The sequence below is a fragment of the Pelophylax lessonae genome, assembly GCF_965119305.1.
Source record: "Pelophylax lessonae genome assembly, chromosome: 5".
In the NCBI taxonomy this organism is placed as follows: Eukaryota; Metazoa; Chordata; class Amphibia; order Anura; family Ranidae; genus Pelophylax; species Pelophylax lessonae.
Genome location: NC_138772.1, coordinates 441,586,771 through 441,614,171, shown reverse-complemented (window position 1 = coordinate 441,614,171; position 27,401 = coordinate 441,586,771). Strand labels below are relative to the sequence as shown.

Here is a 27,401-nt window from a genome sequence, read left to right as displayed (position 1 = left end):
TTTCATGTGCGGCTCCAGGTACACACACACACACTGCCTTGCTGACCCCCTGTCCTTTTCCCCGTAGATGCCCTGTTCTCTGCCTTGCTAGTCTCCTGCTCACCCCCCCCCCCCCCCCATCATCTGACCTACTGACCTCTGTACACTGCATTAGATCTTACCAACGTCTGTGGGACCTTTGGGGGTTGAATAGTTATTAAAAAAAAAAAAAGGCCGACACCCCAGTGATCTGTGATCTCTTCCATGTTGTCATTGTAGATTTCCACCTCTCGAAGGTTGCCTATCCCTAATCTGTTTTGCAATACAATGTGTCCAAATGAACAATTTTTGCGCACACATTAGGGGGGGATTAAAGGTTCCTGTGCTATTATAATGATGCTGGAAACTTCTGCAAGTGGTGTGCTCCACATTACCAGATTAGAGAGACCTACTCTGGTCTACCTGTGAAAAAGTAAAGAAACTGGCACGTGCTCTGCACCTAGTTAACATAGGAATCCCAGCAGTTGCCAATATAGAAAACTGCTGCAGATCCCCGCCAGATTGTACCTGGCATGCAGGGTGTGAACTGTCTGCCAGTAACCTGTAAGACAGCATGCCTGTCTGTTTGTTTTATTATATGGGCAGAGCCTGCATATAGACAGGGGAAAAGCCCTTTACCTATACGCTTGACTGTTTTCCCTGGCAAATTTAGGCTAAAGAGCCTTCCTCCTCCCTCTCGTCAGCTTATCTGGTAAGAGGGTGCAGACATGGCATAGAAAGCAGAGCAGATCACTCCTAAAGTGCCAGTAAAGGCAAAATTATTATTATTTTTTTTTTTTTTTTTTCTATTTTTGGTAGAGCGGAGGGGAATTGGAAACTTTTGTCAGGTTTTATTGTGGTCTGTGGGAGATATACCCTCTCTATTTGTCCTGTTTGCTGTTCTCATCCAAAGTGAAAGTATATCCCAAATTTTAGGTTGACGTCGGAACAGGAAAATCCTTTACTGGGTACACTAGTTCTGGTGACATTCCGGGATCCCTCACTTTAGAGGGATTTGCTCTGACTTCCTGTTTTGGCTGTGGGACAGGAAATGAAGGGAAGTCTCTCCAGTAGGGCACAGATGGCAAAAAAAACCTCCCCTTCTCTATTCAATGTGAAAAAAAAAAAAGCTTTGCCTTTAGTGACACTTTAGCAAAGGGGCTTGCTCCCCCTTTGTTATTTAGGAGCAGGACCTTGTCCATTTTCTCAGATCAGAAGAGTTGTGCAGGCTTTATACCTGTGACACTGGTAATTCCCCAATTGTGTTTTTTTTTTTTTTTTTTTACTTTGTGTTTCTGGTGTTAAAGGCAACCCTTTTCAACAAACATTTGCCCACCTTAAGGAATTAAAGGCTTTTCAGTGCTGGGTGTTTAGAAAGTAGACAGCTTGCTTTGCCTGGACTGTTAAATATAAATGCATTCTCAATGCACATCCTTTTTAAAGTGATAATAAAGGCTACACTTTTTCCTGTTCTGTAACCTCTTTGGCATTCCCCTGCCATTGCTTCTGGGTGCTTCCTTAGCCAGATGCTAAGAATGCACTCGTCTCTCACCTCTGAATCGGACTGTGTGCGTTTATAGACACACACAGTGCTGGTAAGCCACGCCCCTGCTCCCTCCTCACAGGAGTTTGACTGACAGCAGCAATAGCCTATGTCTCCAGTGAGATCAAAAAGTGAGAGGAGTGGTGTTGCAGCCAGGACACCCCTGGAAGGGTGAGGGGAATCTAGTAAATGTTTAGGGATGGGGATGGTTAGGATAAGTTGTGGGAAGTTTTTTGTGCTAATGCAGAGATTGCAATAAGAAAAGAAAAAATTAGATTTTAGGATCGCTTTCTGGTGGTTCAATAATATGATGTTTGGCTCTTGTAACATTGCTTTCCTACTGCGTGATCAGTACCCACCTGGACTGTTCTTGTCATGGGTGGCCATATCTAAACAGGCTCGGGCCACCGCTGAGAGATTCAGGCAGCCTCTTCTAGTTATGAGTCAGCGGATCATAAGCGTGCAGAAATGCTGGCTGTCCTGTGTGTTTATCCTTGCAGTACTTTAGGAGTTCTTGGCTTTTGTTTATTTTGCAGATGTTAAGAGGTTTCTTAGGGCAGTACGTTACATAAGTCTAAGAAAATGTGCAGCATATTTGCAAGTCTCTGTTGACTCTTCACATTGAACACCGTATTAGTTTGTTAGACTTGTAAACTTGTAAACGCTTTTGGCATTTTTTTTTCTAAAGCTCCTAAACTCAACTCCATAAAAACCTTTGTGTCCATGTACAGTATACATAGGCTTTGAGGATGTTAAGGAGCTGCTATGGTTAGGGGAGGTTTAACCTCCGTCTCCTGAATGCAAAAGAATTGCGTTAAGTATAGGAAAGTTTTGATCGCAAACGTGGTAATATCGCGGCTCAATTTTGTTGCGTTTTATGGTTTCCTGCGGCTGGCGGTCGTAATGGGCTAATGTGTACATCAAGTCTTAATGTTTGGCTTCTGTGGCACAGACTTTTGGCTAGGCACTTTAAATCGAAATCCCAGATAAACTCGTTATATTTGGTTTTTAAAAAAATAACTAGCATACCCGTGTGTGGATTTGTGATTGCAGTGGGCATTAGGGCATTATATTTCTCTTTTTATGATTTCTTTTTTCCAACTGTTAAAACTGTAAACTGTGCATTAACTAGCCAAGAAATTGAATATTTGGTCTGATTTTTTTAGTTGTCTTCAGACCTCCTGACACAAGCTCAGTTCTGATGATTGCATCACAATTTCCCGACTTCACCCACAGCCTCTAAGACTTCATAAGAAAAACAGAGAAAGGACCGGGCCCTCTGAGTTAGGACTGTAAAAGTTTAATGTTGCAGAGTACATTAAAAACTTATAGAAGTGGATACAGATGCACAGGTGATCCGGTGTCCGGGGTCTGCTGTAGTCGCTCGTCTCGTGTTACTGTCCAGCAGGAAGTGGCAATGAGGTGGAAGAATGAGTCAGAGGGCTGGACCGCAAGATGAGCTGCAGTGTCTGCCGTCTGGGAACCACCACGCGTGCTTGCAACACGTTTCGGAGCATGCGCACTACGATTGCATACCAATGCTCGTTCCTTTGTCAAGCTTGAACAAACATGAGACGAGCAAGACGAGCGACTACAGCGCACCCCAGAAGTGTCCCCATGCAGACCTCTGACACCGGATCATCTGTGCATCTGTATCCACTTCTATAAGTTTTTAATGTACTTTGCGACATTAAACTTTTACAGTCCTAACTCAGAGGCACCTGTCTTTTCTCTGTTTTTCTTTACTTGTTTGGAGGCTGCTTCCGATCCCTTCCAGGCTGGCCCTGAGCTAAAAACTGTTCCCCATATACAACATGGACATTAAGGGTAGTTTGTAAGACTGCCCTATGGACATTCATTAGTTTCCTTATGACTTTTTTTTGCGCCACTATGTGTATCTTTTTATTCTAAGACTTCATAACATTTTTGTGTAATTGAGCTTCCCAGTTTCAATTGCTTTTAGCTATAGGGCTTTCTTTTTTGACCCAGTCAAGGAAAGGGTCAGGAGAGTAGGTTGCAGGGGGATCAGGAGGGCCCAGTATGGGCAAGTCAGGAGAGCACGGTACCGGGGGGAGGGGGGGAGGGTGTCGGGTGGTCAGAGAAGTTGATTTCTTTTGCAGAGTGGTACAGGGAAGTGGTTGTGGCAGATCTACCTTTTCTGATGCTGATCCCCTCCGGCCTCCTCTCTTGTCCATCCCACATGATATCACCCACAAGCGCCTTGGATGAATTGGAGAGGAGGGCTGGTGGGTTTGAGTATACTATGCTAAACTGGTGGGTTGAGTATACTACAGAGCTCAGGTGTGTTTGGAGAAGGGCCTGAAGCCGTCCAAGCTATTCCACAAGCTTGCATAAGCCCCTTCCATATGTTCAACTGTGTTATGGGGAATGCCTCTGCAGTCTATGATTGGCTGAGCCTGCACCGCTCTGTAGCTCTGGGGGAAAGCACTGGAGGGTCAGCAAGGCAGGGGGGTTTTGTGTTCAACCCATCACCTGCTCGTGATTTAAAGCTTGCGGGCTCCTGTGTTAATCAAAGCGCTACACAAAAACACCCTTTATTCCAGTTGTGGGGTTTTAAAATGTAAGGTAATTCTATGATATAGTGCAACTACCTCAAATGTGTTCTATATTAGCGTTCCATGGTTCTTGCACACCAAACTCAGATTGACATGGGAAGACTGGTACAGTGGGCCATTTGAAGCCTGTTTTTGTCTTTAGGGCTGTCAGTCCAAATGTGTTTTCACCCAACCGAATAAACACAGCACTACTTAAATTAATCTAATGCCTGGCACACATGGGGCATTTATTTTTGTTCAGCCCGCTGGGTTAAAAAAAAAAAAATCTAACCGATCACTTTACCAACACAAAAGCAGTGTAAGTACAGCCATCTCCTTGCTGTGCTATTGTGTTCTCCTTTTTCCCGTCGCAACCATTGGCTACCAGCGCTGATCAGATGCTGCTTTTCCAGCATGTTCTTTCGATAAAAGCTGGTCATTCGACTGGCTTCTGTTGGACAGGCTGCTAGTATACATTTTTTAAATAACACGATATAACCAAGTGTACAGCGCTTCACATCAACAATAGTGTCCAGCGCTCCAAATAAGCAGAATAGCAAGTGTGTCCAGTGCTCCAAACAGTATCCCTAGTGTACCATATCAGCAGTTTAAAATGGCATACGGTCAAGTCCCTCGCTCATATCAATATTGTATAATGTGCTTCACAACAGCTTCATTGTGCTCACCACCTAACGCAATAGCCATAGCTGGAAGTCCAAGCACACAACATCTCACTAGATATTTTGACCACTATAAGAGTGGGTCTCAAACATTGTAAACTTGGAATAGATTAAGATGATATTGACAAAATGTTTGATCAGTGCAGCATAGGTTTGTATTCATTATTCAAGTTGACTTGAAGGTCTGGCTGTTCTAGATGAAGGTTGCAGGCTGTATTGAGTAAAGTCTGACGTTGCGATCTCTCAACTTACTGCTACAAGGCCGGATGTTTGCTGAGTGATTAAAAGTTGTTGATTCATTCTGTACTCTGATGAACCTGTTTGATATTTTGGTCTGTCTTTCAGCCCCTGTTCGCATCAGGCCGATTTGACATGTCAAATTGCATGCCAAATTGGAGCTTATTGCCGGCAACGGCACCACCCGAATCAGTGCGCCACGGACTTTGTGGCGCCGCACCGATTCCCAAAAGTAGTTTCTGCACTACTTTTGTTGTCTTCAGGGGAGATTTCAATAGACGTCTATGCATGAACACGCACAGATGTCTTTGAAATCGCCCCAGAACTCACACTGTAATGCGGGTTTGAACGTGGGCTCAATGATCTTCTTGGTTCTCCTTTTTCTCTGTTATCTTTATGTATTTGCATCACTGCAGTTTCTTCATGACATTTGGCCAGCACCTCACAGAATTGATTTCTGCCCAATATGTCTAAATATCAATACCTTTTTATTGTATAAATGTATATACTGTATCTCACAAAAGTGAGTAACACCCCTGACATTTTTGTAAATATTTTATTATATCTTTTCGTCCCCGTTCACACTGGGGCGACCTGTCAGGCGACCTGGTCGCCTGACAGGTCGCCTGCCATAGAGAAGCTGTGGACCCGTTCTAATAGGAGCGACACAAGTCGCTCCGACTTAGAAAAAGGGTCCGGAGCTTCTTTGAGGGGACCTGGAGCGACCTGCATTGACTTCAATGTTATGAAGACCATGCCGGCCGCTCTGAGGTCACGGTGCGAGCTGCGCGCCGCGACCTGTGAGGTCGCCCCGGCAAGTCGGATCGCCCCAGTGTGAACGGGGCCTAAATGTGACAACACATTAAAGAAATTACACTTTGCTACAATGTAAAGCATTGAGTGTACAGCTTGTAAAACAGTGTAAATTTGCTGTCCCCTTAAAATAACACAACACACAGCCATTAATGTCCAAACCACTGGCAATAAAAGTGAGTACACCCCCAAGTTAAAATGTCCCAATTGGGCCCAATTTGCCACTTTCCCTCCCCGGGGTCATGTGACTCGTTAGTCTTATAAGGTCTCAGGTGTGAATGGGGAGCAGGTGTGTTATATTTGGTGGTATCGCTCTCACTCTGTCATATTGGTCACTGGAAGTTCAACATGGCACCTCATGGCAAAGAACTCTCTGAGGATCTGAAAAAAAGAATTGTTGCTCTACATAAATATGGCCTAGGCTATAAGAAGATTGCCAAGACCCCAGTGTAAAGTTGCTGTCCCCTCAAAATAACTCAACACACAGCCATTAATGTCTAAACCGCTGGATACAAAAGTGAGTACACCCCTAAATTAAAATGTCCAAATTGGGCCCAAAGTGCCAATATTTTCTGTGGCCACCATCATTTTCCAGCAATGCCTTAACCCTCTTGGGCATGGAGTTTAACAGACCTTCACAGGTTGCCATTGAAGTCCTCTTCCACTCCTCCGTGACAACATCAAGGAGCTGGTGGATGTTAGAGACCTTGCGCTCCTCCACTTTTCGTTTGAGGATGACATACAGATGTTTAATAAGGTTTAGGTCTGAAGACTAGGGATGATCGAACGGTTCGGGTCGACCATCGGTTCGACCTAAACATTGACTATTCGAAATTCGGCCGAATTTCAAACTTTTTGCTGAAAAAGTTCGGAATTCGGCAACCAGAACTGACCAAAATGCAATGGGACAGGAACTGTGCTTTAAAAGCCCGTGATTGGACCAGAACCATCAGTAAAATGTGATTGGAGTGACTAGGGGGTCCAGAGGCCAATCAGTAGTGAATACGCCCCCCAGTATATAAGATAGCCCCGCCAAATCTCTAGCATTGTAATACAGGGCTGTGGAAGAGAGTGGAAGCAGTTCTGTTACTCCTGCTTCAAAGTGTCATTTAGCAATTATTAGTGTGAGGAAAGGGATATCTAGTGTAGTTAGGGTACTATTTTCCACTATAGTTAGATTTAATAATCTAGTTTCTGTAGGGAAAGTGTTAAGTGTCAGGGGAGTGTAGTGTAGGGTTAACTGACTCTGACTGCTATGGCAGGGTGACCAAACCCTTCCATGTCAGGGTGACCGCCATAGAAAGCCATAGAAAAAAAGATTGTTTCTATTAGAATTGCAATAGAACAGGATAGTGGCTTCGCTCCTTTCACACCTGGCCGTTTTTGTTGCAGGCGTTTTATTGGGCTTTTATGTGGACGTGTTTGGAGGCAGGCATGACATCTGAACTTCTGTTTAGGGGTATATATACACACACACATGTATGTATGTATGTATTTATGTATGTATATATACATACACATATATAGGTGTGAAAGTAGCAGAACCCTATGGCTGCGCTAATGAAATTATTAACAGCCATAGGACTTCGCTCCTTTCACACCTATATGTGTGTATGTGTATAAATACATATGTGTGTGTATATATACCCCTATACACAAGTTCAGATGTCATGCCTGCCTCCAAACTCGTCCACAAAAAAGCCCTATAAACGCCTGCAACAAAATGCCGGGTGTGAAAATAGCAAAGCCACTATCCTGTTCTACTGCAATTCTAATACAAACAAACTTTTTTTTCTGGTTCTGGACATGCTACAGAGCTGAAACTTCACAGGTACGATTTTTAGACCCCCTAGACATTAAATCCAAAAATCTCATTTTTTTTTTCAATAATTGGCTCTCTATCAAAAATGACAATTTTTAAGAACTTTTTTTTGTGTGATTAATAGTCCCTGGGGCATGACCCAGAACCCTAGGCACTTTTTAGGGGCATTTATTGGGTTTTAGGGCTTCAAAATGGTGTTTTTTGATTACCAAAGTTCGGGTCCGATTGATTTCAATGGGGTTCTGAAATCCGGGCCGAACTTTCGGGAAGTTCGGGTGTTCTGGTCGAACCGAACTTTTCAAAAGTTCGATCATCCCTACTGAAGACATGCTTGGCCAATCCATCACCTTTACCCTCAGATTCTTTAGCAAGGCAGTGGTCATCTTGGAGCTGCCTTTGGGGTCGTTGTCATGTTGGAATACTGCACTGTGGCCCAGTCTCCGAAGGGAGGGGATCATGCTGGGCTTCAGTATGTCACAGTACATGTTGGCATTCATAGTTCCCTCAATGAACTGTAGCTCCCCAGTGATGGCAGCACTCATGCAGCCCCAAACCATGCTTGACTGTAGGCAAGACACACTTGTGTCTGTACTCCTCACCTGGTTGTTGCCACACATGCCTGAAACCATTTGAACCAAATAAGTTTATCTTGATCTCATCAGACCACAGGACGTGGTTGCAGTAATCCATGTCCTCACTGTACTTGTCTTCAGCAAACGGTTTGTGGGCTTTCTTGTGCATCATCTTTAGAAGAGGCTTCCTTCTGGGATGACAGCCATGCAGACCAATTTTATGCAGTGTGTGGCATATGGTCTGAGCACTGACAGGCTGGGAAACACGGGAATGCTGCCACCACTCATACATCTGTTTCCCAAAGACAACCTCTGGATATGACAATGAGCACGTGCACTCCACTTCTTTGGTCGACCATGGTGAGGCCTGTTCTGAGTGGAACATGTCCTGTTAAACCACTGTATGGTCTTGGCCACCGAGCTGCAGCTCAGTTTCAGGGTCTTGGCAATCTTCTTATAGCCTAGGCCATATTTATGTAAAGCAACAATTATTTTTTTTAGTTCCTCAGAGAGTCTTTTGCCATGAGGTACCATGTTGAACTTCCAGTGACTGGTATGAGAGAGTGACAGCGATGACATCAAATTTTACACCTGCTCCCTATTCACACTTGAGACCTTGTAACACTAACGAGTCACATGACACCAGGGAGGGAAAATGGCTAGTTGGGCCCAATTTGGACATTTTAACTTAGGGGTGTACTCACTTTTGTTGCCAGCGGTTTAGACATTAATGGCTGTGTTGAGATATTTTGAGGGGACAGCAAATTTACACTGTTATACAAGCTGTACACTCCTTTACATTGTAGCAAGAGTCATTTGTTCAATGTTGTCACATGAAAAGATATAATAAAATATTTACAAAAATGTAAGAGGTGTACTCACTTTTATGAGATACCGTGTATGTATGTATGTATATGTGTGTATATAAATATATATTTATTATTTTATTTTTTTAATTTTTTTTATTCTAAAAATATATTGAACCACAAAAAATAATAAACAGGGTATACTTACATGCTTTGTGTAGTTTTATTGCACAGAACACCCCAAAACCTCCTTCTGGGGTCCTCTGCCGACGCTCCTGTCTCCTCCTCTAATCGGTGTACTACCAATAGGAAGCCGCTTCTTATATTGTCACACACCTGCGACTCGCTACAGAGTTGGGCTGTGTGCATTCATTGACGCACAGTGCAGCTCAACCTGCAGGAAAGAAAATTGCTCGATTCCCCCATCAATGTAGGCAGTGTTGATAGAAAAATACCTCCCACTGAGGTAATGTGTTCTCCCGGCGGGGGAGCTATAGCGACTGGCAATCTCATGCAAAAATTGGACATGCTGGCTGTGCCCAAGTCGACCGATGAATTGACTTGGGTACAATCAGCCTTGCACATACATGGTTTGAATGCTCCTGCTACTCCGGCCGAGATTCAAACCATCTATGGCCAGCCTAGGTTTTCTTCTCCTTCTTGGCTTCTACTTTTATTCAAATAAAGGGCTCTTTTTGTTCTTTCTGGGCATCAACCTGAAAACCAAGGATAACAACCTCTTTTTGTTGCAAGTCGTAACGCATTTGCACTATTCTGGATCCAAGACATCCTGGACCTGAGGGTCCAGCCTGTCATATTTTAAAGGGGTACAAAATATAATCTATCCCTGCCCCCTTTTTTTTCTTTCCATTCTGCCAGCTTCAGACCAAAGGAAGGCTGATTTATTGACCCCTTTGCACCAACTTCAGGCTAAAGGTGTGGTTGAGTTTCTTTACAAAACTAAACCGTTTTCTGCATGGAATCTACAAGATGTGTCATTGCTTCCTTCAGACAAGGGGAATTGTTTGCTTTGGTAGACATACATGTTGCCTAACTTCATATTTCTATTTACCATGACACAAAAGCTTTCTGCATTTTGCTGTGGGAGACCAGCACTTCCGGTCGGAGGACTCCTCAGGCCTGGCTTTCTGTCCATGCCCAAAGGACCACCTAGTTCCTTCAAACCTTTGAATGGATAATTTAACTTTCCAAAGCCTGCTCTCCAGCCATTATGAAAACTGGAGTACCTGGGTCTAATATTGGACACAGCCCAAGCCATAATCTTCCTTCCTTTTTAAGAGAAGACTGCCTTCTACAGGTCTAGCTCTTGGACCCTCCGGTCACAACACTTTGTTTCTATCCAGCCAAATATCTCTCAAGCGTTGTGGATCTCCAATCCTGACCTGTGATTTGAAAAGTTCTTTCCTCACAGTACTTGGAATGTGACAATGACTGGACTTACTGGTCCATGGCCCCTTGTTCCATCCCGCTTCTCAGTCACTGGCTTTAACAGCATGGCTGTTGATAACCAAGTCCTCAAAGATAGAAGTATCGCTAGCTTGGTTATTCCCATCTTACTCAGAGTAAGGAAATGCAACTACCACAAGATTTACCATCACACATGGAAGGCTTTCTTTGCATATTGCGAGGACAGAAGGCTTAACCCTAAGGAATACTCTTATTACTCGTGTTTTGGCATTTCTTCAGTTTAGTCTTGACCAACATCTGGCCTTAAGTTCCCTCAAGGGACAGCTTTTTGCCTCATCTATCCTTTTGCCTCTCAATCCCTTATAAAACTTTTCTACATGGAGTTTCTCATTCAATTCCCCTGATTTTACCTCCTGTGTCACCTTGGGATCTTAAACTGGTGATCTTTGTTCTTCAGAGACCCCCTTGTGAACAGATTAGACATATTGTGGTCCATAAACCTTTACTGCATGTGATAATGTGGTCACGTGACTCATTTGCATAAATTATTGCATGTGGTAAATTAACCACTTTAGCCCCAGCCCTATTTCGGACACTTTTTGTTCACAAGTTAAAACCAGTATTTTTTCCTAGAAAACTACTTAGAACCCCCAAACATTATATATATTTTTTTAGCAAAGACTCTGGAGAATAAAATGTCGGTCATTGCAAAATTTTTTGTCACGCGGTATTTGCGCAGCGGTCTTTAAAACGCCATTTTTTTGGAAAAAATTTGAAAAATCACATTTCACTGCATTTAAAAAATACTAAACAGTAAAGTTAGCCCATTTTGTATATTGTGAAAGATGATGTCACGCCGAGTAAATAGATACCAAACATGTTACGGTTTAAAATTGCGCCCCCCCGTGGGATGGCGACAAACTACGGTCAATAGAGATCTCAATCTGCGACGCTTTAAATTTATTTAACGGTTACCAGTTTAGAGTTAGAGTGTAGCTCTTTTTTTTAATTATTGCCCACGCTCTGGCGATCGCGGCGATACCTCACATGTGTGGTTTGAACAGCGATTTCATTTGCGGCTCGACTTGCGTATACGTTTTTTTTTGTGCGCGAGCTAACGGTGACGGGGACGGCTAAATTTTTTTTTTTTTTTTTTTTCCTATTTATTTTTTCTTTTTTTTTAAACTTTATTACAGGTTTTTAAAAAAAAAAAAATCTGATCACTTTTATTGCTGTCACAAGCAATGTAAACATCCCTGGTGACAGCAATATGTCGTGACAGGTACTCTTTATGGAGGGATCGAGGGTCTAAAAGACCCTGGACCCCTCCACTACACTTCCCTGTATGCAAAACGCCGAAAACGGCATTTTTGCATACAGCCGTTTTTCAAATCTGCCGCCTTTTGCAGCACAGTAACCCGGACGTGACGTCATGGACGCCGCCTCCGGGTTACGTCATCGGAGACCCGATCGATGCCGTTTCCGGCATTCATCGGGACTCCATCCAGCCGGCGGACGTGCCGGCTGGGTGCTCGGGGCTCCCGGTGGGACGGTAGCCCCGAGCAAAGCCGCGGAAGGCGGCGGGAGGGGGGGGACGTCCCCTCCCGCCCCCCCGGGTAACGATCGAGCGGCTCCCGAGCCGCATCGATCGTTACCGACGGAAAGCCGACCGTCGGCTTCAAACAACGGTACCGGGATGATGCCTCTAGCTAGAGGCATCATCCCGGTATAACCCCGCAAAGTCTGATCACGTAGAGGTTACGTGACTGGTAGTAAAGTGGTTAAGTCCAATTAAAAAAAAAATAATAATGGGGTATTTACTGCAAAATGAAAAACATGCCAGTAAATATTGAATAAAAACCATACGGTAAGCTCTTAAGTCCAATTCCTAAAAGGTAAAAATAATGCAATATTTACCACCAGGGTCCTTTGGGTCCGGTATGGACCCTTTGGGTCCGGTATGGATTTTAGGGGCATGCAGCCCAGCAGGTCGGGAAGGGGGGGGGAGGGCACCCCCACCCCAAAGCACCTTGTCCCCCAAGGGCCTCATCCTCACAACTCTGGGTGGTGGTTGTGGGGGTCTGCAGGCAAGGGGCTTATTAGAATCTGGAAGCCCCTTTTAACAAGGGGGGCCCCCAGATTCTTCCCCCCCCATGTGAAGGAGTACCTATTCACCAAAAACATGTCAAATTAAAAAAAAACTGTTTTTGACAATTTATTTAAAAATAAAAAAACTGTGCCTCCTGATGTAAATCTATCGTCAATACCGCCACACCGCTGAAAAAAAAAATCGCTCTGCCCTCTAGTAAGGCAAACCCCCGAATGCATGGCTTGCCGTTTGACAGTTCTTATATAGGCAAGGAGCGGTGCCAAAAGGTGACATCGTCAGGTGGCCCCGCCCATTGTGATGTCACAAGGGGGCTAGGGTCACCAGGTGACATTGCCAGGTGGCCACATCCTTACCTATATAAAAGGAATTTTCAAAAACTTTTTTTTTTTTTGGGTGATTGAGTAGGGGTACTCATTTACGTGGTGGGGCATAATGGAGGCCCCCTTGAAAAAGCACCTACCACGTGAGCATAATCTTCCCAGTGCCACAGTATTCAGAAATCTGTGTATTCTATTTGGAGAAAACCAAAGTACAGATTCTATTCCAAAAGTGTCTTAGAACACAGCCACATTAAGTGTCTTGATGATGACTGTACAGTTTTATGTAGAGTAATCCATCAGTATAATGTACATCATCTGCCGACAATCTCCCTGTTTTATATTACATTAAATAATTATGCCTTTCTGGAAACTGCTGTGCACACTTTAAATTCTGTAGGCAAAGTCTCAATGGAATTAAAGATGTTGGTTTATTTCTTTTTATTCAATAAATATCTAAAGTTTTTTTTCTTGTTTTGCAAAGTAGCAGCTGTATTTCTAGGCCTGAGCAATTTTCAAAAGCTGGATAGTTCACTCAGTCTCCGTTTCCACTACCACGGTTACGAAGTCGTGCTACTTCTAGCGCGACTTCGTAGTGAAAGTAAACTGCGGCTTTCAGTGCGACTTGTCCCTCATTATAGAGGGAAGTCGGCTCAAAAGTATTGCACAAACTACTTTTGAAGTCGCCGCAACGGAAGTCGCGGCAGTGAAAATGGACCCGATTGAAACGAATGGCTTTTGACTTGCCTGTGCGACTTGACACGTGTCAAGTCGCACAGCAAGTCGCACTAGTGGAAACCGGCCCTCAAAGAGGAAGTAAACCCTCCTCTGCAAGTTGTACCTATAGGTAAGCCTATGATCAGGCTTACCTATAGGTACTGTAAATATCTCCTAAACATGTACCGTTTAGGAGATATTTACCTTACATGCAGCCAGTGACATCGCTGGCGCATGTGCTCTGAAGGAACGGCCGCTGGTGCCGTTCCTTCAGAGCCCCGTGCCGTGACCATCGACTCCCGTGCGCGGGAGTGACGTCACCGCGGCTCTGGCCAATCAGATGGCCGGATGCCGCGATCCCGGAAAACGGGCGACTGCACATGTCGCCCGTCATACAGGTAAGCGGGCGGCACGGCGGGGGCTTGTTCTAAGGTAAGTATTTCATAATGAGCTAGTATGCGATGCATACTAGCTCATTATGTGTTTCTCTTTCAGGTTGAAGAAAAAAAAATGTATGGGTTTACAACCTCTTTAAGGATAAAAAAAAAAAAAATCAGTAAAGCTGTTACTAAACATTCTTTGGTTAGCAATAAAAGATTGTTTTGTCTAGCAACCTAAATCTTCAGTCAACTAAAAACTGATGTCATTTTTGGTAGAAACTAGAATGGTAATTTATGTAAAGGTTTCTTGCTTCTCTCAAACTCTGGTGGTGAGATGTCTGCATTGCAGTTGTGAGGTTGGCTCAGCTACTGCAGGGATTGTGCCATGAGGACATAGTGACAGAAATATATGTGTATGTAGGTGGATGGAGATTGGCACAGCCACTGGCATGTTTCACTTTTGTCCTTGGTATTGCTTTAACCAGTGGGATAAATGAGTATCTCTTTTACACTGCTCAAAAAAAAATGAAAGGAACACTTTAAAACACATCAGATCTCAATGGAGAAAAATATCTTGCTGAATATCTATACTGATATGGACTGGGTAATGTGTTAGGAATGAATGGATGCCACATCGTTTGATGGAAATGATCAACCTACAGAGGGCTGAACTCAAAGACACCCCGAAAATCAAAGTGAGAAAATGATGCAGCAGGCTAGTTTATTTTGCTGAACTTTCATTGCATGACAGATGGTGTCCTTGGGTAAACCCTCCCAGATCTAGACCCAGGGCATCGCTGAGCTCCTGGCGGCATCAGATAGACCTGATCATTATTTCCCAGATGTGTTCTATTGGATTTAGGTCAGGTGACGGTGGGGGTCATCGAATGGTATCGCTTCCTTCATCCTCCAGGAACTAGCTGCATGCTCTCGCCACATGAGGCCGAGCATTGTCATGCACCAGGAGGAACTCAGAACCCTCTGCACCAGCGTAGGGTCTGACAATGGGTCCAAGGATTTCATCCTGATACCTAATGGCAGTCGGGGTGCAATTGTCTAGCCTGCAGAGGTCTGTGTGTTCCTCCATGGATATGCCTTCCCAGACCATTACTGACCCGCTACCAAACTGGTCATGCAGAGCGAGGTTACAGGCAGCATAACATTCTCCGCGGCTTCTCCAGACCCTTTCACATCTGTCACATGTGCTCAGGGTGAACCTGCTACCCTCTATGAAGGCACAGAGCCCCAGTGGCAGACATGCCAATTTTGGTGTTCAATGGCAAATGCCATATGCCATTCAGGCTCCACAGTGCAGGGCAGTGAGCACAAGCCCACTAAAGGATTTCGGGCCCTCAGGCCACCCTCATAAAGTCTGTTTGATTGTTTGGTCAGAGACATTCACACCAGTGGCCTTCTGGAGGTAATTTTGTAGGGCTCTGGCAGTGCTCATCCTGTTCAAGATACCGGTCCTACTGATAGGTGATGGACCTTCTATAGCCCTATACAGCTCTCCTAGAGTAACTGCCTGTCTCCTGGAATCTCCTCCATGGTCTTGAGACTGTGCTGGGAGACACAACAAACCTGGCAATGGCACGTATTGATGTGCCATCCTGGAGATGTTACCTGTGCAAACTCCTATAGGGTCCAGGTATCGCCACATGCTACCAGTATTGACACAGACCCTAGCCAAATGCAAAACTAGTGGAAAATAGTTAGAAAATTAGTAGGGGAAAAAAAATGTCCGTGGCCTCCACCTGTAAAACCATTCCTGTTTTGGTTGTCTCATTGTTGCCCATCTAGTGAACCTGTTCATTTCATTAATACCAAAGCAGCTGAAACTGATTAACAACCCCTCTGCTATTTTATTGACCAGATCAATATTCCAAGAGTTGAATTGACTTGATGCTATACTCTGAAAAAAGTCTTCATTTAATTTTTTGGAGCAGTGTAGTAATATTTTGCGTATTTAACAAGTGACCAGTGAAAGTGTGTTTGAAAGTTTTTTACCTTTGTGCAGAATGGGATTTTGCTCATTTTTAAATGACTTGGTACTCTCTAATGACCCTTTGACTGACTGGTCATTTGATGACAGAAATGTAACTTCAAAGCAATCTAGATAATTTCCTGCTAAAATACTGCATCAGGTCATCAAATATTTCTAAATCTGAGAGTGATTTTTTCAAACGCAGTGTTTTATTTTTTTTTTCTTCCCCTAAGGCATATACTGTGTGTTCCTAGTTTTGCTCAATGGTCTGATTGGGCAGGTATATAAATGAAAATATGGAGAAAGAGATTGTATTGTAAATGTCAGTTAATATTGGTAGTGGTGTCTACCTTTTTCTTTTCTAAGAATACTTTTCTATATACTTAAGCGTGGTAGTGAACAGGTCGCTGTGTTAGTGCTGTTACTCATTTTTGTATTTCTTTTTCTCTTGCAGGGGAAGATGTTTGGTCTTATGCTAAAGGACTCCCACATCTGTTCCAGCAGGGAGGTGTATTTTACAATATTATGAAGAAAAACATGGGTATGGTGATATTTCTTACAGTGTGCGATGTTACTCATTTTAGATAGGGAAAACATTGAGGGTTTAATAATGCTTCTGGATTCTGTTCATCAAAGCGGTAGTATTTCCTGAGTACAAAAAAAAACACCCTGCAAGACAATGGCATGATGTGCTAGTATGCATGGCATACTAGCACATTATGAAATACTTACCTTAGAACGAAGCCCCCACATGGTCGCCCAGACACCGCTAAGGGAGCTGTCATGTTCTCTCGGCGGCTCCGGTGCTGAGAGTGGCCGGAGCCACGATGACGTCACTCCCGCGCATACGCACAGGAGTTCACTTTCTGGCAAGGAGCTCTGAAGGTCTGCCAGACCTTCAGAGCGCATGCGCCGCTGGTGTCAGCGGCTGCATGCAGGGTGAATATCTCCTAAACCGTGCAGGTTTAGGAGATATTTAATTTTACCTACAGGTTAGCCTTATTATAGGCTTATTGTAGGTAAACGTTAAAAAGCGGAGTATCCTACCACTTTAATGATGAATACTAGCTTTACTGAAAGGAAACTTGTTATAAAAATAACCAGGATGCCTTCTTGCAGACTTCCAAGTGCTGGTTGTCTAGCTGCCATCCTATGCCTTTGGATTCAGTGCCTCTTTAGTTACTGCTGACCTGGAACAAGTGAGCAGACCAGGAGCTCTGCCCTCACATGCTGCATACATATTTCAGTTAGAAATTTAAAGTAAAACTATAGGCAATTTTTTTTTTTTTTATATATTTTGGATAGAGCAAGACAGGGTTATAACCTCTGTCAGATTATTTTTCACCATCTGTGTCCCATTGCGGATATTTTCCTTCACTTCTTGTCCCATAGCCAAATAGGAAATGAGAAGAAATACCTGCAAATTAAGGGAATTCCTTGGGACCCCCAGGTCACCTGAACTAGTGTTTCCCCATTGGAAGATTTCCCCTCTGTTACTTTTCTGGGACAACCCAAAATTTGGGGTTTTCTTTTACTTTCACTTTCAATGATAATGGTAGAATCGACAATTAGGGAGGGTGAATCTCCCTGATGGGGGCACAGACAGCAATAAAAACTGAAAGGCGTTCTAATCCCTCTCCACTCTATCCAAAATGGAAAAAAAAATTGCCATTAGTTATATTTTACTTGCACTTGAGACACTAAGCCAGTCATTCTCTATTGCTTTGTAAGGTGCTTTAATTTTAGTAAAACATGCCAAAGGTGGAAAGACAACTGTGATGACATCCTTGTGCCTCTTCAATCACAGGCTATGGTGCATCGTGGACCATGCTAAATGGCTTAACAGCAGGGTAATCCTCTGTAAGTTCCAAGTCTCTGCTGTCTAGCAGGGGTGTCAGGATCACAATACTAGCTGAACAAAATGACACATTCTGCTAAGTAAAACATTTCACCTACTTTATATTTATTATAATTTAATGGTTTAACTGTATCTGAGCTTTAAAGCCAGAGACAGCTAGGCAGCTAAGATATCCAGAGATCAGACGTGGTAACTTATACTTACAGTAACTATTTTTTTACCCTCCTTGTGGTTATTATACACTTTAGTGTAGAGAAAACTATCGACTAAAAGTGAGATAGGGAATGGTGTAACGTTAAAAAACCATACCCCGTGGAGAAACCATACCCTCGTCACTTCCGGGCTGAAACAGCTGAGCAGCGCAGCAGTGCGCATGCTCAGAGCCCCGGATACGTGATTGAACATTAAAGTATTAGACAAGTGCGCATGCTCGGTGGGCATGAAATTCTCACGGCACTGTGTCTAATGTAAAACTTGCGGCGCTTACATTAAAACAGCTCCTCTGAAACGTAAATCATCTCCGCTCTTCGCCCTGTCACTGCCCTCATCTCCGGTAATAAATATAAAAGCGGCGGCGGGTGTATGAGATGTAAATGTGACGGCAATCGCGGCTCCGTGATCCGCTTTTATATTTATTACCGGAGATGAGGGCAGTGACAGGGCGAAGAGCGGAGATGATTTACGTTTCAGAGGAGCTGTTTTAATGTAAGCGCCGCAAGTTTAACTACCGTGAGAAATCCATACCCTCCGTAGCGGAACCGGAAGTGACGAGGGTATGGTTTTCTCACGGGTATGGATTTTTCACGGAACAAATGGTTAAAACAAACAAGCACTGCTAGTAGAGCTGCACGATTAATCGTATGAAAATCGCGATCTCGATTCACCCCCCCTGACGATCTAAACCTGACATATGCTCGATTCTTTGCATAGTTGAGGGAGCAGAGAAAACCGCTGTGGAAAACTCCCAGTAACTATAAACAAAATGATTACATTGTATCTTTTCCTTCCCTCTGCCAGGGAGAAAGGAAGTTTAACCTCTTAAAGACTAGACCTTTTTCTGACACTTGCTGCTTGCAAGTTAAAATCATTTTTTTTTTTTTGTAGAAAAGTACTTAGAACCCCCAAACATTTTATATATTTTTTTAGCAGAGACCCTACAGAATAAAATGGCGATTGTTGTAATATTTTATGTCACACTGTATTTGCGCAGCAGTCTTTCAAACGCAATAATAGACTCTAATGAATAAAAAAAAAAACGTAACAGTAAAGTTATCCCAATTTCTTTTTTGTTACACAGAGAATCGTGATTTTTATTCCAAGCTAAAAAATCGTGATTCTCATTTTGGCCAGAATCGTGCAGCTCTGCTAGGGGTGCCTAAAGAGGAACTTCAATCTTCGCTTGTGTTTTTATTTTTGCCTCCCTTACCTGTTATGCTGGTTTGCCCTAGATTCACATGCTCGACTGCCCAGTGAATCCAGGGAAGAGGATAAGGAAGTGGAAAGTGAATCTTAGGAGTCTGAGAACTCCTGGGAGGATGGGCAGTCATCCATGGTTTCTCCTAAGCTGAAACAAACCATTAAGGTCTGGTGGACGAGGTGCGCTGCTGTGTGATACTAGATCTGTCCCCACCTGCAGAACCTAAGGTCACCAGTACGGAATCTCTTCTCAAGTCCAAGTAACCTACTAGTCCAAGTAACCTCCTTTCCAGATCACTTACAAGATGTTTTAAACCTGGACTGGCCAAGGCCAACCAGAGTGTATACACTCCCCAGGGTGTTTGTGCAGCAGTACCCAGTGGAGGAGGCCTACTACAAAAAAAATGGAAAGTATTTGGGGTGGATGTGGCTGATTCCAGCCTCAACATTTCCCTTACATTTCAAGTTCAGGAAATGCAAGCTTTCAAAGACCCAGTGGACAAAAGATTTGCACCCTTCCTCAAAGTCACTTTTGCCCTGTTAAGCTTGGCTGTGCAAACATTTAGGGTGGATATGGCCAACTGCCAAACTCTAGCAGTCTGGGCCAAGTGCATGATGTGCAACCTTTGATTAATCCTGATGGATGCCTCAGTACTTTAAAACTGGTGCTCCTCTCAGTGGTTTTGTGTTACTTTGTAGGCAGTTCGACCCTGCATCTAAAGTTCTCACCTGCAGCTCCTGTAATGCAGATGTGCAGGATCTTCTGGCTGTGGGGCAGGGACAGCCTTTTCCGCTGCCTTGACTCTGAGCATTTCAGATTTAATGGTCCAGGGTGTGGTGTCCAAGGGGTAAAGGCTGGAGTCGAGCTCCCTAATGCCTCCCTGCTTAATACCCTCAAACCTGCCCACCTCCCTAATAAGATTGCTGACTCTTCAGACTGCATTGCAGGAACTTTGCTCTTCAAGAGTGATTGAGCCAGTTTTCAGGGCTTTTATTTAAACCTATTTATGGTTCCAAAGTTCAGTGGTGACGTTTGCCCCATCCTAGGCTTGAAGGTCCTCGGCACTTTCTTCCTGATCCAAATAATACAGATGGCATTGGCGTGGTCTATAAATGTATCGTTGCAACAAGGGGAATTTCTAGCACTGATCGACATAAAGGATGCTTATTTACATAATCTCATTTTCTCTTTCGTTCATTGAAAGACACAGCTCCTGATATTCTTTACCATTGGGTTATTGTGCCCCCTTCAGAAGTAGGCTACGCCTATGGGCAGTCCCAGGGGATATACTCCCTCTCTCTGCTATAGGTACTCAGTTTTTCTCTGCCTAGTCCGGAGTAAAAATCTAGTTCCTTGTTGGGATCTTTGGTCCTGGCAATTTTTTCTTCTTAGACATTTTTCTCCTGTTTTTTTCCTGTGAGATCTACAATCCACTGCTGGTCTGGGTGATGGGCTGGATTATCTAGATCCAGTGGTCACCCCAGTCTGGCCAGCGAGCACTCGCAGACCTCAGCTCCGCACTAGGTCAGCTACGACATAGTCCCACCAGACGGGGGCTGGCCTGTGAGTTAAACGCCTCGTGAGGTCGCATTCGACTAGGTCTCGGCCCGAGTCGCAGCATTCCTCCTGGCTGACAGCCCCTCCATTTAGATGGCGAGGGGTTCTGTCTGGAGTCTGGAACGGTGTTCTGGTATGGTGACTAGCTGTCCCCCCCCCCCCCTCCCCTGTAGGGTTTTGGGGTGGACGTGGGCCCCTCCTTGGGTCAGTCAGACCCCCGTGTTCCCCTCCTTCCCGTCAGGCACCCTCCATCTGTCTCCCCATTTTACCCCCCTCCACTTATGCTGGGGCTGTATAGATGTTCTGGTCCACCTCCTGCGGTGAGGGCAGGGCGCTTTGCTGGTGATGGGGGGGGGGGGGGGTGCGCCGCTGCCAAATGGACAATCGGCTGTGCGGAGGGGGGGCTACCTAGTGGGGGCTCCTGCCAGGGCTGTTTGTCCTTAAGGCCTAAGGATCCCTCCTGGTGCTGCGCAGGGCCTCCATTTTGTTTTAGCCTGTGTGCTCAACGCTTGGCGGCCATGTTTGTGTAGTCCAACGCCCATTTTGCGGTGGTTTGCCTAGTGCTGACTCCTGATCTTTTCACTTCCTGATCACCGCACATGGAGTGCAAAATATCCTGGTGGCTGCGGGTGCCTGTTTCTGCTGGGTGGGCAGTCTGGTGGGTCCTCTCCCTCTCTGCTGAGGATTGCTTTGTGCCTGGCAACCGGGTGGTGCTGCCAGCGTGGTGGGGTTGTCCCTTTATCCTTTTTTTGGGGTCCCCCTGGTGACTCATGGAGTCTTTGGAGCACATCTTCCCCTCCTGATCCCCTCTCTGGGACTGCAGGGCCCTTCGGGTCCCAACTACCTATCGATGCACTGACGGCGGTCCTGGAGTCCTTTGTGTCCCCAGTGGAGGTGGTTTTCGGGTGACAGGCTAGAAAAAAGCTTCCCCCTCCCCCGCCTTCCCCTGCCTCATTTGTCTCATCAGATCCTAAATCTGATTCGGCCCGCCGCGGACATGGGTCACCCTGCTGGGTCTGCAACCACACACCCAGAATCCTCAACCATGTAAAAATGGAGGAGGCAGCTGCGACGGAGGTGCATGTTCCTTTTGGCACTCACAAGCTATCCAGAGCAGCAAAGGTGTTTCCTTTCCCTGCCTATTTTGACAGAATTGTCGCTAAAGAGTGAGGATGACCAAAGCGTCCCCTTGGAGTCTCTAAGCGATTTGCTAGGCGATACCCCTATGAGAAGTCCCTTCTTAAGAAGTGGACTGTTCCACTGGTGGTGTACCCCCCGTTCCAAGATTGAACAAGGCAACCATGATTCCGGTTGAAGAGTCCCCAGCCTTTAAGGATTCGGCTGACAGGAAGGCGGAGGCTATAGCTCGCAACATGTACACTCTGGCTGGTTCGGCACTGAGGCCGGTATTCACCATTGCCCTGGTGTTGCAAATGCTGACTGAATGGGCTAAGCCTTTCACGCCGTGACCTGGAGGGAGAACAGCTCCCCACTGCCTTTGCTGACCTGGCAGACCAGCTGATCCAGGGGCTGCAGTTTATCTGTGATGCCTCTTTGGATGAAGCTCCTCTAGTTGCTCGGCTCTCTGTTTCGGCAGTGGTCTTTCAGGGTGTCTTTTGGCTCGAATGCTGGTCTGCAGGACCAGACTTAATAAAAAAAAAATAAAAAAAGGCCTTGACTGGTCTTCCCTTTCAAGGAGATCACCTGTTTGGAACTATCCTGGATGACCTCATTAAAGGTCTCACAGGGGGAAAGAGTACCTTTCTTCCACAGGCTACTAAGGGCAAGGACCCTCATTGTAGACATGGGTTCTACTTCTTGGCTCAAAAGAAGTTTTTTTTCGTCCCTCAGGGTCAACTGACAAGGGCTCTAAGCCTTTCAGGGCCTTCTCTGGATGCTCCAAATGAACCTTGTCTAGCAAGCCGAGAGCGGGCTTCTCCAGACCCGCGGACAAGGCTCCTTCAGCGTGCAGGTGCGCCCTCACCTGTATCGGGGGTGGGGGGATGTCTTTGCTGGTTTCCAGATTTGTGGACTTCCCTGGTACAAGACAAGTGGGTCCACAAAGTCATTCCGTCCAGCTACAAGATCGAGTTTCGCTCTGTTCCCCCGGCAAAGTTCTTTCCTACCAACTTGTGCCTGTCCCGGACCGCTTACAGGGTCTGTTTGGGGCGGTGCAAGACCTATTCCTTCAAGAAGTGATTGTTCCGATTCTGACTTTTGAACATTTTCAGGGTTTTTACTCAAATCTGTTCATAGTTCCCAGGAAGGAAGGCAGGGTGCATCCAATCTTGGACCTCAAGGGGCTGAACTGCTTTGTGCAGGTGCAGAAGTTCAGGATGGAGTCCATTCGCACAGTGGTGGCATCCCTGCATCAGGGTGATTTTCTTTCCTCTATCGAAATCAAGGATGCTTACCCTCACATTCCAGTATGTGCCGGTCACCAGGGCTTTCTCCGCTCGATTCGGCTGAGCAGATCAAGGAGATCCCTCTATATTTTAGATGTAGTACACGCAGGGGTTGATTTACTAAAACTGGAGAGTGCAAAATCTGGTGCAACTCTGCATTAAAACCAATCTGCTTCCAGGTTTTTTTTTTTTTTGTCAAAGCTTAATTGAACAAACTGAAGTTAGAAGATTGGCTACCATGCACAGCTGCACCAAATTGTGCTCTCTCCAGTTTTAGTAAATCAACCCCACAGTGTTTATCTCTTGGCCACTGTTTCCATCTGAATATTGGATTCTCTGTTTGTCATCCCTGAGGACTCTCTCAAGGACCATCCAGCATCTTGTTCAACCATGTCTAGATAGATTTAGCAGGTTATCTTTTAAGGCTTGCACCTTGAAGATAGGAATCCTCCTGTCCTTTAAGGCTTACTTGATTTCTTCACTTGGTGCCTCTTGGGCTCCTATGCACCAGGTGTCTGTCTCCTAGAGTTGCAAGGCTGCCACCTGGTTTTCTGTTAATGCATTTGTGAAATTTTACTAACTTGAATGTCCAGGCCTCTGCTGATGCCAGCTTCTGCTGCATGTTGGTTCAAGACCCTCATGGAGTTGGCAACCTAATTCCCTTGGTTTAAACCTGTTGCCAGTGTTTTCTGTGTTAATATCACTATGTGTGTTCTATGGAAGAATCCTGCAGTGGTTGCATCTGCCAACCATCTCATTCTTGGTTATGTATTCATAGAAATTAGATGCCAGAAGTTTAACTGTCATTTTTGCAGGACCAAGCTTCCATCGGGGTAGCCTCTTATGGTTAACAACTGTATTGGCTGTTCCACAATGACAGGAGCACTTTACACTGTAACTCATATAAACCTGCACAACTGTGCAACTTTTATGTGTTAGGCTTGGGGAAATGATTATTTTAAAGCTGCAGCTGTATGCTCTCTAACTTATATTGATGCTAGCTTTAAGAACACATCCAGTTACCTGAAATGAGCCTGCATCTGGTTTTCTAAATGATTCTATATAACAGGAAAAAATTGTGTTACAATGGGAAAACGAGACAATAATATTTCTCCTGTTTCAGCAGGAGTCTCATGCAGCAGTCACAAGGTGATGAGTTCTTGTACCATGGGTTCTATTAGATTATACTAAAGCTGTCATGGATATAGAGCATGTGCTATAGGTAATTGAGTGGTAATGTAATTACAGTTTATATGCAGAAAAATGGGAGAAGAATGCTTTAACAGAAAATTATATTCCTACTGAAAGTCCATTGTGTACTGCTTTCATACATAAGGTTTTGGTTCAGACCTCCCTAACTGTGGTCAGATGTACAATCATGTTTGCTGGTGACATTTTGCCAGTGACAGGATCACTAACAGGTTGTCCTAGGGTGTTACCTCCTAGCTTGCCAGGGAAGTAAGATGTCCCTTTCCTACTAGCAAGCAAAATTCAGCAGGTTTGTGGGCTAGCAAGAAGGCAATTACATCAGGGGAAGTGCCCCCCTTACCTATGTAATTCTGCTTGTTCAGATGTGTTGCCAGCTGCAGAATCGCCCATCTGACATCACACTTGCTGTAGATGAAGACTTAGACAATTGAAGAAAAACAGTCGGGTATCTAAACAATGGTCTCTAAACTGAGGCCTGGGGGCCAGATGCGACCGTTTGCTTGCCTTTATCCAGTTTTTGGGGCATATTCCTCCCACTGACATTACCAATGGGGCACCAATCCTTCTACTGGCACCAACGACGAGGCACTATTCCTCCCTCTGACACCAGTGATGGGGTATTGTTACACCAGGACATTTTATACTCCCACTGGCCACAGTCAAGCCCCTCTAAAGTCTGAAGCATATTAAACTGGCACTTTGTTTAGAGAGTTTGAAAACCCCTGTTCAAAACCTTCAGGCATCTTTCTAATCATTAATGGTCGCTGGCAGGGTCAACAAGCATTTGTGGGACTTTGTAGGGGGACTAAGAAAAAAACTGCACATGCAGGTGCCCTTATATTAGGTGTTGCATCGCATATTTTTTTTAATGGGAGGCCATGGTTTAATTAAAGCCTACAACACAATTAAATTAGAACTAAAGGGATCAATGCTCTGCTTTCCAACTGTCCTGTGCCGACATCTTCTCTTGTAGCTGGTTTCCCCCCATCTTCATTGGCTGGCATGGGAATGTCATTCATGCAGAGGAGCTAGTCATTCTGGCACACAGGGATAAGGCCGGCCGCTGTAAGCTGAGCTTGTGTATGTGCAGCTCAATTGACATTTCGGGGATTGCTGTGAGCAGGCAAGTAGGTGTAGTTTATTGCAAAAGAGACATTGCATGATTCTTTTACAATAAAAAAAGCTACCTTCTCACAGCATAAGTGCTGTTTTAATTCAAAGGAAATGTACCTGACCATCCACCATTTCAAAATATAAAAAGTATAAGATGTACTAAAAATTTAATTATACAGCTGAATTAAATGTGAAATCTCATCTCCTCCTTTCTGGAAACGTGAATTTTATATTATTCTTATATAAGTATTTTTTTTTTTTTTTTTTTTTTTAGGAGTGGTGGACGGAAAGCATTGCACATTTCCCTACCTGCCTAATAAAACTTTTGTCTACAACGCTGCTGAAGACAGGTTGGAACTTTGTGTGGATGCAGCAGGGCATTTCCCTATTGGTCCTGAAGTGGAAGATTTGGTCAAAGAAGCACTGAACCAAGTACGTTCTGAAGCATCTTCTAGAAGCAGAGAATCTAGTCCCTCACATGGCTTAATGAAGCTGGGCAGCGGTGGTGTGGTGAAGAAGAAGTCTGAGCAGCATCATAATGTAACAGCTTTTCAAGGCAAAGGGCACTCACTAGGAACAGCTTCAGGTAGTCCAGAACATAGTCAAAGAACAAGAGCTCCATCTAAGCCTAGCACTACAACAAGCTTCAACAGTACGCCAATATATGATCCTTCTTTTACTTCAACAGCTAGTGACGGCGAACTGATCCGAGTAGCTCCTGGTGTAGTTACAATGAGAGATAGCAGGCAACTTGATCCTAGCATAATAGAGGCTCAGCGGAAAAAATTGCAAGAAATGGTTTCTTCCATCCAAGCTTCAATGGATAAGCACTTACGGGATCAAAATCCAGAGCCATTGACTGGGTCATCTGAAATCTCTCCAAAAAAAGAATGGCTTTCTTCAACGTCTGTGACCGGTCCTTCAGTTGTGACTGTGGACACAAGTCGTGTAGCTTCAGACAGTAGCAAGGAAGGTTCCCTATCAACGTCATCAGCTGTGAGGCCTAAAATTCAACCATCAGCCTCAAGAGATGATCTAGAAGAGATGGACAGCCAGGATGCAGAAATAGCCAATGTAACTGAGCCCATGGATCATTCATGATGGCTCAGAGGTTGTTATAACAAAAAAAAAAAAGATTATACAAAAAAATATATATGTATAATATGTAGTATGATGGCTGGGCCACAGTGTGAAATAGTCCTTTGCATAATTCTTTAAAAGAATATTAAACTCCTTTTCGCTGCATGAAAATGTGTGTAATTGGGGGTTAGAAAAAAAGCATCTTGGTTTATTTTAGCTTACACGTGACAAAAAATGTAATTTATAAACACAGTTCTTTATATTTACAGCACTATTGATGCCTGCAATGCTAAAATGTGGTTCTCTGCTGACAAGCGCCCTAAAATTTATGATGAATCTGGGCCAAATCTTGTATTCTGTGCAGTTTAGAGGTCAAAAAAGTAAATTAGATTACCTGAAATAGTCATTTTCTATTTCATAATAAGACTAAAAGAAGCATCACCACAAGAGTCGCACATGCCTTGACGTGTGATGTTTTATAATTCCCATATGCTTACCAATTGATTCCAAGAAAATGGCTTCCTTTATTGATCAGATGTGATTGGCTGCCCTAAATATATCTTTGTAAACACTGAGTTACAGGCCGAGTCGGGTCAAGCTTGCCATCTTAGTTTTTCAGTAATATTTATTGAGGTGTGATGTTGACTATAGCAGCAAATTATACATTTGCGTTCATATTCTAGCCTGTACAGGGAGAAATTTTAAGATCTTACCATTTATTATGGCTAATACTATACCCCCCCCCCCCAAATCTTCTATATGATTTACAGAATTAAACTC

At 44.3% G+C, this 27,401-nt stretch overlaps 1 protein-coding gene across 1 annotated transcript in view; it reads left to right on the top strand.

Moving 5' to 3' along the window:
* The window catches only part of VCPIP1 (valosin containing protein interacting protein 1), a 55,609-nt gene extending 28,623 nt beyond the window's left edge, over positions 1–26,986 (top strand). The window contains exons 2-3 of the mRNA XM_082258109.1: positions 16,437–16,523; positions 25,816–26,986. Coding sequence (XP_082114235.1) covers positions 16,437–16,523; positions 25,816–26,642 — 914 coding nt within the window. The 3' untranslated portion in view covers positions 26,643–26,986. The remainder of the gene's footprint in view (positions 1–16,436; positions 16,524–25,815) is intronic.
* The last annotated feature ends 415 nt before the right edge of the window (positions 26,987–27,401 follow it).